The following is an 11,555-nucleotide window of genomic DNA, read 5'->3' on the forward strand; positions in this document are numbered from 1 at the left end:
CCAAAATTTACTACGACTAATACAAATGACTTTCATAAGTATGATTTGAAAATAAAAGTCAGTAACTGTTATCTACGATATATAATTTAAAAATCAAAAATAACTGTTATTTGCACATTTTTTAGATTCAACTCAAAAATAATTGTTATTTTGGATTTATAAAATAAAAATCAGAAAAAACTGTTATTTAAGGAGTAATTAAATAAAAGTCAAAAAATAATTGTTAAATAGTGATTTTTTAAATAAAAGTTGTAACTGTTACGGTCCCTGCTTGTTTTTTTGTTAAAAATTTTGAAATCAATAAATACACATGTACACAAATATGTATGCACTTATTAACAGCGATATCACCTTTTTCCCTATAAAACAAATAACTAGTATGTATATGGCAATCGCCAACGACGGTCGTTGTCCTTGGTTTCACGCTTTTCAATTTACAACCCAGGAAATCAACGTAGACTCTAATTGCCTCAGGCATGTTGCTGTTGATTGGCCAGATTTGTTGAATAGCCGAACGAGATGTAAATATGTGCATATGTATGCAATAAGGATGTAAAAAGTATATGTAATTGCCAATCGGTGCAAGCTAGCCAATATGTAACACGACAACAAAAACAAAAACTCCAACTATAAAACTGATAATGTTTATTAAATTTCATGGGCCATTGCTACTGGAACTGCTTTGTACATACATACCTACATACATATGTAGGTACGCTTATCCATATACATAAATACGTGCACCTCTTCAATATGTTGGCTTCATTGGCAGCCAACATTTGTGCTTTTAAATTGGCCATAAGTGAACGTCAAATGAATTTCGATTTTAATTTGCAATTTCCCGCTTGCTCTACTGACAAATTAACATGCCACACCGTGAGCGCAAAAAAAACACTCACACTTTCTTTCACTCATTTGCCCTGCATAGTAGTTGCGTTTTTATGAGCGCTTTAGAATGTATTTCATTTATTGAAAAAAAAACAAGTAAAACTTTTTATGACACTTTTTTAATTGTTCCCCATTTGAAGAGTAAAAGTTATGCAATTATTTGCTGGAAATTAATATACATAGGTACATACATACATATACGTATTTTTTCCGGCTCATTTGCAACAGCTGGGCGTTTTGAACAGTTTGCTTGACTTTTAAAATGCTTACAAAAAATTCACACCGAGGAAAATATATTCGATGGTGGTCCTGGAAGTACTCGCCCTAACAAAGAAAACAAAAAAGTTATTTCGAAAATATCTTTTAGCTGGATACACTTTTCCCAAAGACGTTGAATAGCTTCTATGCCAGGGTTGCCACTTTGGTAAATTGTTACCAAAATTGGTAGAAAAAATTTGGGTTTGTAAAAAGGTAAATTTTTGATGAACTTTCCGTTCCCGATTTATTTTTCGTAGTTATCTTTAAATATATTATAAATTTCTTTGCATACTTTTTATATAACTACATACGTATAAATGTATATCGATATAAGGCGAAGATATCGCGCTCTATTCAAAACTAATTTTACTGGAATCCGGAGGAGCTTTTGATTGCCTAAATATTTTAAATCATTATTTAAATATAAAAAAAAATTTCACAGGTATGTAATTACGCACTATGACTGTTCGCAAAAAAAATTAAATCAACGCCATTTTCTATCGATGGAAAAAAAATAAAAAAATCAACGGGAATTTTAAGCAGCACATTTTTGGCTATACTCACATAGTATTTGCTTTAAAACTCCATACCTTAAATTGCTCTAAAAATTCAGAGTAAACAATTCGAAATTTAGACGAAAATGTTTGGAATTTTTCTATATGTTGTATATAGTTTGAATTCTCGATTTTTATGGATTTAGTTAAAGCAATAAAAAAAATTTACTCGAAAATATTGCGAATATTAAAAAAAAAATCATTTTTTTGAGTCACTGTATTTGTCTATAATAACTCGAGTTGAAGTTTTCAAATAATGAAGTTTCATTGTTGCCTTTGTTTTCATCACTTACGCTTTTGGTTGAATGAAACTTAGAATATGACAATAATATGACTCAAATACCGTATAACTAGTTAAATAAAAAGTTCTTGAAAACAATTTTAATTCTTATTGAAATAACTAAAAAAAATAAAAAAATAAAATAGTTTTAATTAAAATAAATAAAAAAATAACAAAACTATAGTTTTTATTAAAATAGTTATAAAAAAGTTATTGGTAGATATTTCCCAGATTTGGTAGATTTTTTTCAAGTGGATGGTAAATATTTTTTTTCGTCAGTGGCAACCCTGTTCTATGCCTGCTTTATAGTAAGCACCGCCAAGCTTATCAAAGCCGCTCCGAGAACGCGCCCCGTTTGGGTTTAGTTCTGCACGAGAAGAAAATTCAATGTCAAAAACGTTCCCGCAAAAGAGCCTTACGGGAACAGAAGTATTGAGAACAGATTTAACGGGAACATAAACAGCTCAAAAATGCAAATTTTCTGGAACGTTCTCAAAAAGTATATAATGAGTACAAATCTCTCAAGAACGTTTTCAATAAACACATTATGGGAATGAAACTTTCGCCAACGTTTCCGTTAAGAACGAAATAACAACGAAATTATCGAGAACGTTTTCAAGCAGGATGAAATAAGAAGAAAAGTCTGGGGAGCGTTCTGCTAGAGAACAAACCGAGAATAATAGTTTGAGAACTTAACGTTAAGAATGAGAGGAGCATCTGCGTGTTGGGATAAAAAATTGTTTCAGTGAGAATCATGATTGTTCAACTATAAGTCAGAGGAAAGCTAAATCATTTCAACTTCGGTGACAGGTAATAAGATCAACGGAAATAAGGTCACCAGGGTGGGAAATAAAGTCAATTGACCTTATTTCCGTTGATCTTATTACCTGTCACCTTCAACTTCCGGATCGTTTATCGTTAGGCTGATCTCTTCATTTATGGAAAACATTTTCATACTCTGTGCAAGAAAGGTTCGCGTCTTAAGTCGTTCGTTGACTTAAATTGCAAAATTATTTTTCAGTTCTTTTTTGATAAATTTTAATACTCAAACATTTCAAACAAATACAGCACTTTGAAAAAAAATTTTGTTCTCGCTTTTATTCTTCGTGTTGAGATAAGATTTGTTCCCGTTTTGTTCTCTATCAAGAAGACTTTAGTTCCCAAATTGTCCGTCGCGAGAAAGTTCCTTAGTCTTTTGTTCCAATTTCGCTCTTTGCAAGAACGTTCCGAGACTTTTGTTCCCATTTTGTTATTCGCAGATTCTAGCTCTTCATTGTTGAAAAACCTCTTATGACCGAACAATTTTTTCAGATTTGGTAGCAATTCGAAGTTCTGCAAATGCAAGCAAAAAAAAAAATGCCAAATACTCGATGGAAACATCGGACGGAAGCTTTTTAAATGCAGTTTTTTGGTCAATATTCGATGCACATCACCTTTTTAAACGTCTGTCATGTCAAGATAGCAGACATTTTTAGTCGCCGGTCATCCAATATGGATTTGTTGACTTTATTTCTTCTTGACAGCTCTTACGACCTCGCTTACACTCAGATATCCAATAATAAACCATTGCATCGCAGAACGATGACCTATTTTTTCCATATTCATAAACTCGCTCAGAGCATTCAATTTGAATAGCTGTTTAAAAAATGCTATTTATCATAGCATTATCAAATTTTTGTAATTTAGAATTTTGAAAGATGATTCACAGTAATAAATTTTTTTGACTATTCGTATTTTGCTACTTTTGGGACTGCCCTCGTATATATATGTATGTGTATTTATTAACGTATGCTTTTTATTCCTTTCTTAAGAGTATCAAGTACTTACCCTCCTGCCGGCTTCGTTATTGTGTAAATTCATTAAGCTGCGAGCCTTGGCCGTGATGCTGTTCCTCCATTTTCCACCATTACCACCGCCAACATCCACACCATCTCCGCCAGCGCCATTGACATTGGCATCTGCCTGCTGATCGTTTGCCATTCCATTGACAGCGCGCTGATTTTTACGTCTTCTACGCTTACGTTTACCGCCGCCAGCATCTATATTGAACACCTTTGTGTTTAGAATTTCACGATTGATTTTCTCCTAGCAACAACAGCAGCATTATATATATAAAGTCGATGGTACATAGTTACAAGATGGACATCAGCATTGGCAACACACAAGCCAGCAGCAAGCGGCGACGACATAAACGATGACAACGGCGAGACCACCATTCGTAGCGGCAGCAGTAAACCAAGTGCCAAAGTGCATTGTAAAACCGGTGAAAAGAAAGAGAAAAAAAAATGTTCAGTAAAAAAAGGAAAAATTGCATTTAAGGTTGTGTAATGCCAGAAATGTTGGACATAAAAAGGCAATAATAAAATCAATGTAGACAAAGGTAAAATTGAGAATTTATTTCAAAGCGATGACCGGCAAAGTGGCGACAATATGGTACCTATGTAGTCTGGAGATCAAGTATTCTACACAAAATTATGGGAGGAGACATTTTGCAAAACTTAAAGTGAAAAATACTGAAAATGCATTTGGGGAGCCATTGTTTCTTCGCCGAAGTTTTTCTTAAGCATATTTTTTCGTAAATTTTTTAAGCATACTTTTTCGCGCACCTTTATTCGTGTCTAGTCATGGTACAATAATTAAGGGTATTGTCTTCCCAAAGAGCGCATATTCCGATCTGCCTTATTTGAAAAATATCATTGTTGCCCACACTAAACGGTTAACTGTAAGGGAAAAGTGATATTCCTTTTCACCATATATCATATATGTATGTCCATTTTTTTTTAGCAAACCTTCTTGCAGAGAACTTATTTAATTTGCAAAAGCCGAAAAATAGGTATTTGCTTAGTAAACAAAATAAAAATTTTGATTGCTCAATTTATTTCAAAAGCGTTCCTATTGGACTTTGGTCAGTAAGGACACCTGGTAAAATCCAGTTGGAGCAGCTCCTCTGACCGCCCGCAGTCGACTACAGGCCAAAAGGACTTTGCAACCTTGCATGTCGGGACTTTTACCTAACGTTCGGTGTGTTTACTACAATTCCAATTGTCCACAGGTTACTTTACATTGACTAGCTAGCTTTTTCGCCATGTAGTTTTCTGCAATGTCACTGTAACTGGTAACCAAAATAAGCATAATTACAAGTTTTTTTAGTTTCTTAAGGGATCTTAGTGCCTTGATTTCCGTTTGGATGTCAAAGTAGATACTTTGACTCTAATAATACACTGGTGCGTAGCCAGTAGACTGCCTTTTCTGCAGTGGCCTTTTTCTGCCATAAGTACTCTCTTTATTGGCGCTCTACCTGCCTTAGCGATTTTTGCCGAGTCTAAAATAGTACGCCAGTCGATTCTCTCCTATGCCCACTGACGCCAATTGGAAATGCCAAGTGAAGCCAATTCCTTCTTCACCTGGTCTTTCCAACGCAGAGGAGGCCTTACTCTGTTACCAGCATCGTCACCCGGGTTGAGTACATTTAGAGCTGCAGCGTTTCTCTCCAATCGATCAATCGTTCAATTCTCTGCACTATGGCTAGGTCGTTGCAAAGCTTGTACAGCTTATCGTTCCCTCGAAAACTACCGCTTTATCAGAAGCTTTCATTTTCCATGTCTGCGCATCATACACCAGCCAGGCATGGTGAGTGACATACATATATGTATTGAGGGTAATTTTTGTATAATCACAGAAGACTTTACTTCTTAATTGCCTACTCAGTCCAAAGTAGAACTTATTGGCAAGAATGATTCTCAGTTGGATTTCAAGGCTGATATTATTATTGGTGTTAATTATGGTTGTCAAATAAACGAAGTCGTCTGCGTTTTCAAACTTGTAACTGTCAACAGTGACGTGGGTGCCAAAATGCTTAAGCTCTGACTGTCTGTGTGATAACAGGAGATACTTCGTTTTGTCCCATACTTAAACTAGCTTGAATAAATTAAATTTTAGTTCAGCTTTGACTGGAATTTTCAAAAAAAGTTGTATAACAAAAGCCCTAAATTCGTATTATGCACACATATGTACATCGAAGAGGGAATTCAGCTGAAATTTCAACTTTGAAACTTCCACAGAGCAGCTCCTAAAAATTGTGTGTCTAATTCCATTTTTCTTGCACTTTTTTCTAAACTTTAAACAAATATCCAAACTTCTTGCTGCCTTAAACTTTCTTAAACTCTGCTAAGCGTTGCATATACCTATGCGCATACATACATACATAAAGTCTCCCCTCCGTTAATTGCGCTATCACGCCGTACAAGTACTCGTCCTGCCATATGCACCTGCTGTTTCTGCGCTAATGAACTTTTTCGCGCACAGCTGGGCCGCCAGTGCCGACAATTACGCTTACAAGGCGGCGTGTCACTACTAAACGAATTACCCGACTGCAGCAGCAGTCATCATTGTCGCCCCAATGTACTAGCGCCGGTCTACGAGTAATCGACCCTCGGCGGAATGCAAAAGCAGCGACATTGTAGTTTAACAAGCATATCTGCTACGTCCCGGCTGCAGTTAGAACATGCCACTTGGATTAGTGGAACTAGAATATATGTGCGCGTATGTACCTACGCTTGAATGCACACTGAGATACAAAATAGTATGTACTCGACCCCTTTAGGGGCGTCCATTGTTTGCCGCCTTCATACGACTGACTAACTCGCCTGTTTACGAGCTACCCAAAACGCTTGACTGCTTCACTGTTGCCTTACCTGTAATTCCAACATTTCCTTGCCCTGCAATTTCGAATTGAGTATTTCCTTTGCGATGCGCTCCTGCAACTCTAATAAATCTTCCGCTTTGATGCGTCCAACCGCGTCGTCTTCGTAGGAGTCAGCATTACGGTTTGATTCTTGCTTATTGTTGCTTTTGTTACTGCCACTTCTGCTTGGCGAAGATTTCTGTGTCGCTGTTGCTGGTGGATCCTTCGTTGGTTGTGTGACAGTATCCTTGGAACCCGTCAAAGTTGTTGTTGTTGACATGTTGGTATTATTAACCGTCTGGGTATTGTTCTTGTTGTTGTAGCCATCAACACCGGCAGTTTTATTGGAATTTAGCTGCTGTTGCTGAATGTTGTCTTTGTCTTTGGCTTTGTTGTCGCTGTTGATGTGTTCATTTGTTGTCGAACCAGCTGCGCCGCCTGCAAGCACGTCTAATTGCGTCGTTGTTGATGTTCGGCTTGATTCTGACTTTGTGCTGGTTGTTGTTGTTACAGTTGGCATTGTCGTTGTCGTTGTTACTGCTGATGTTCTACCTGTTGTCGTCGCTCCTACAGCGGACGCATCATCGGCTTGCATGGCCTGCATTTGTTGATTGCGACGCTGATGGAAGCGTCCACCGCCACGCTTGCGCTCCGGATTGCCAGCACCGCGTGTGCCGCGACGGGTTTCTTTTTCGCGCACATCGATGAAGTCGGTGGCGAATCTGCAAAGGAATAGGAAGAGAATAAACGAAACGAATTAGTGTGTGTGTGTGTGTGTTGAAAGCAGAGTGGAGCGACTTATTGCGATTGCTAGCTACTTCATCTATGTACATTAGGGTGGTCATTAAGTGTAGGAAGCAAATTTTTACATCAGATTTTTTAGGCCTCAACCCCTACGTCGATGCTACTATTAATGTCGAAGATATCCCATATAAATTTTGGTGCTGATTTCAGTCGGTTAAGGCGTGTCGCGCAGGGGGGAAAGTTCAGATTCCTCTATGAAGACGTCTTAACTGTCTGCAATCGGTACAAAAATTTATATGTGATAACTGTGAGCGTGTTTGAGGGGGTGCGACTGAAAAAATCGTTAATTTGATTTTTTAAGGACCGCCCTAATGTACATATGTATTTTTATGCCTGAAATATGCCACTCCCTCTAAAGTTATCGACCCTCTTCTGATTTCTCAGCACCCTAAATTTATGCGAGCGACTTTAAAATTCGATTTAATTTTGTTGCAAAATGTTTCTTCGTCTTGCGGATGAGGGGACAGGTGCATAGCATTTAAGAGTCATGAAAATCATGTAAAGCCCTCAGGGACACAATATGGCACGACCTTTTGCGTTATTGTGGCATAAACTTGCATAATAAATTCGGTGAGTTTTAACGACCCACGTCGTACGTAATAGAAACGGGGACCGGGACAGGGATACACAACCTAAGCTCTGGCACAGATGCAAGTGCTATCAATCTACACACATACATACATACTTACCGGGATTGGTATGTTGTGACACGCCCCCCTCCCCAGGATAACGGCGCGTTTTATGCTTAATTGCATTTGTTTTTTCTTGTTGCACTTTGTTGTGATTACCCGCCCACAATTACATCTGCCCTCAGGCGGCATTTTAAGCAAATTCGCTAGGGCACCCCTTGTTGGCATATGTGCGTTTTGCTGTTGATAAGTGCCAATTGGGGGTGTTGATATTTATCCTTGTTAGCAACAGCAAAGCAAAGTAGCTGTAACTGTGCCATAACAATTGGCAGGGGGTGCTGTGGCGAAGTTCAATGTTTCAGGCGTTGCTTACATTAAACATATGCATGTGTATGTATGTATGTATATAAATATGTATGTGGAAGTGTGGTCTCCCATTCTTGGCAAAGTTTATGTGAATGGGTACCTAATCATATTACCGGATATAAATTAAAAGTACAAGTTTTCCATTAAAATTTTTTTTGTGTTAACAATTAGCCACAAATGTATTAAATAGGCGTTATGAAAGGGGTGACTGCCGAATGACTTACACGCGGGAATTTGAGATGAAAACAAATTAAAAATATTCCAGATTCTTGGCTGCTTTGACTTTGCTGGAAACATGTTTAAGAAAGCTCAGACATGTTATAAATTTTTACTCATTAAAAATTATGCACGTCGCTTAATTTCATAGTACAACTTCTGTTAGTTATACATTTTGTAATCTTTCTATTAGAAAAGTTACGGAGGCATGTTACCAGCCTTGGATTTACATTAGGTACTTTTGGTGCACTTGCAATGGGCGGCAGATTTTTGGAGGTGAGAAATTTTGGAACATAAATTCAGATAAGTGCAGATACTGTGCCTAAAACTATGCCACAAAGACGCATTTTGTACAAACACCATTTTATTTCGTCCAATTATGCCGCAACTCCACCACATTGTAATGTGCGGGACCTCTTTGAAATTTGTAAAAAATTGAGACCTAGTACGCCAGTTTCTCAGGAGGAAATCCAAAATTTCCGTTTTTACCGCGCGCGTAATCCCTGAGAAAATTGATCTAATACTTTCAACAAATAAAACAAAATTGTCTGATTTTACTGAACCAAAGTTCAAGAAACGGAATTGGATCTGTGAAACAAGTTGAAAGACCTTGAAGTCATTCCGGATGCCAAACTTGATTGAAGGCCAAACGTTGAGCAAAGAATTTCGCACTGGATGTATACAGCTATAGTCCGATCTATACTCTCCTATGTAGTTAAAAAACTAAGCGCAATTGAAGGGTCGGCAGATGCTGGCTTTTTGCCGATAGATATTTGTATTGAAAACTCAGCTGCTAACAGCGACATATGACTGCATGCCTTGGGGCTCTGGCAGGAAAGACCGTTGAAGGCTGGCACAGTGGTTTCATGTAACCTAAAGTTATCGTTTAGCCTGCCAGACTATACAAGCGTTTTCCAGGCCAAAACGTTTGTAATTAAGCAGGCAGTAAGGTAAATCAAAGAGAATGTACCCGCTAGATGGCAGGTGGATACATTCTTGCATAGCTAGGCGCTCTCTTTTACCTCTGTTAGATCTCGACTAGTGGAGGACGGTAGGAGAAAGCTGGCCTTCTAATCAATATGAAATTACCATAATATGGGTCCCGGGACATATGGACATTTATGGTAGCGGATCAACTAGCAAGGTGCGGTTCCGCACTTATGTCCCGCGCGGTGAAGGGCCTACACAGGGAGATAAAAGCAAAAATTACCGGAATGTATCATTTGAAGGCCAGACAGGGGTGGAACCGTACAGGATCGCACAGGATTACGCGGCAGTTCTGGATGTCCCACGGCCCACTAAAAACCAAAACTCTCTTAGGAATGAGCAAAGAAGATGCCTACAAACTTATTGCAGTGTGTACAGGGCACTAGCCCGTTGCGGTACAGGACAAAAGTGTTGGCTTATACTTTAATAGGTTCTGTCGATTCTGTTGCGATTAAACGGGCACGAACACTTCCTGTGCGAGCGTACAGCCCTCGCAAGGATTTGGCTAAAGACACTCTGCCAACCATTCCTGCAGAATATTTCTGAGTGCAGCTGCCTCCCTCTGTATGACGTACTGAAATTCATTAAAGCCGCCAAATGGCTGTGATTGCATAATTGGTAGAATCAAATAGGCAAACTGGCTAATTTCCACAGTTTTGTTTAACTATTAATGGTTTGAACGAACTTTGAAGTTCCATTGCGTGATTCCTTTATCTACAGATGAATTAGTTGCAAAACCTTCTTCTTTGCACGAAGAGTCAACAGAATTAAGAGTCACGAAATAAGGATATTTTATTTTTTGGTGTTAAGATGAAATCTGTACAATCAGCATAAGCCGAGATATACCGATTTGAGTGAGTATATGTTTTGCCGGATTCATGAAAATATCCAAACTTTGACAGATCATATCTACGAAAAATAAATAAACCGAGTTTGAAGCAAATCGGAAGTGTGTGGAACAAAATCCGTCATATTGCTTGATGATCGATTACCCAAATGACAAATGAATATAATTTACCCACTTATTAGCCAGTGAGCAATAACGATTCACACAACAATGGATGAATGAGGGTATTATACTTGGAGCCAAATTTTGGATGAATCTCCCCACTTTTCGTAGGACGGACACTTCGAAATCCTATTCACTTCGTCTGTTTCGCAGTTATATAAAATATTACCCCGGTTAATAGCTATTGGTAGATGCCACTTCGGCTTGCTTGGTTTGGTTATTAAATGTAGTAAATATTTAAAAAAAAAAAAATAAAATAGAAATATTTCCTTATTGAACTTTAAGAATAAAATGTCTTTCTTATCTCAGTTTCATGAATATGATCCCTTACGAAACATTATCAGTAACATCACTTCTAACAAACCACTGTTATATAAAAACTTTACAAATTTCTTTAGAAACTTAAAATAATACGAGCTGATATAATGCATATAAAAGAAAAGGTTATTTTTCAACTGCTAATTCTAACATTTTAAATTTCCAAATTTTCCGGATATATGATAAATACATGCATGGTATATAGCACAAATAGACTTAAACTCAAACAGCTTAAGGTATAAAATTTAAACTGCTTAAACTGAGTTTTCCGAACGATCAAATCAACCTCAAAAGTTTAGAAAACGTACAAAACAAAACAAAAACAAAGATAACATGAAACTAGTTCGACTAAGTTTTGAAACCACACTACTTGTCTTCGCACAACTTTTAAGTTGCAATTTTACATTGTTTCAGCGCAAATCACAAACAATTTGACACGCAGCAATGACGATGGCAACAATAAGAGAAGAAGGGTCGTAGACTTTTTTGTACAGAAAAGGACAACTGCAATTTTACAGCCGTGCTGCTGCAGCCACATACCTAAATACTCCAGCACTCACAC

The 11,555-nt window shown here is 37.6% G+C and overlaps 1 protein-coding gene across 1 annotated transcript in view; it reads right to left on the bottom strand.

The window, feature by feature from the left end:
• Nucleotides 1-11,555, bottom strand: part of LOC118743898 (protein Wnt-5-like) — a gene marked incomplete at its 3' end in the record, with an annotated part of 280,007 nt that overhangs the window by 16,930 nt on the left and 251,522 nt on the right. The window contains exons 5-6 of the mRNA XM_036476661.1: nucleotides 6,675-7,386; nucleotides 3,808-4,065 (exon numbers count right to left, since the gene is read on the bottom strand). Of these exons, the coding sequence (XP_036332554.1) occupies nucleotides 3,808-4,065; nucleotides 6,675-7,386 (970 nt within the window). The remainder of the gene's footprint in view (nucleotides 1-3,807; nucleotides 4,066-6,674; nucleotides 7,387-11,555) is intronic.

The sequence above is a fragment of the Rhagoletis pomonella genome, unplaced genomic scaffold, assembly GCF_013731165.1.
Source record: "Rhagoletis pomonella isolate Grant_MI unplaced genomic scaffold, Rhpom_1.0 Rhpom_scaffold_00007, whole genome shotgun sequence".
Lineage (NCBI taxonomy): Eukaryota > Metazoa > Arthropoda > Insecta > Diptera > Tephritidae > Rhagoletis > Rhagoletis pomonella.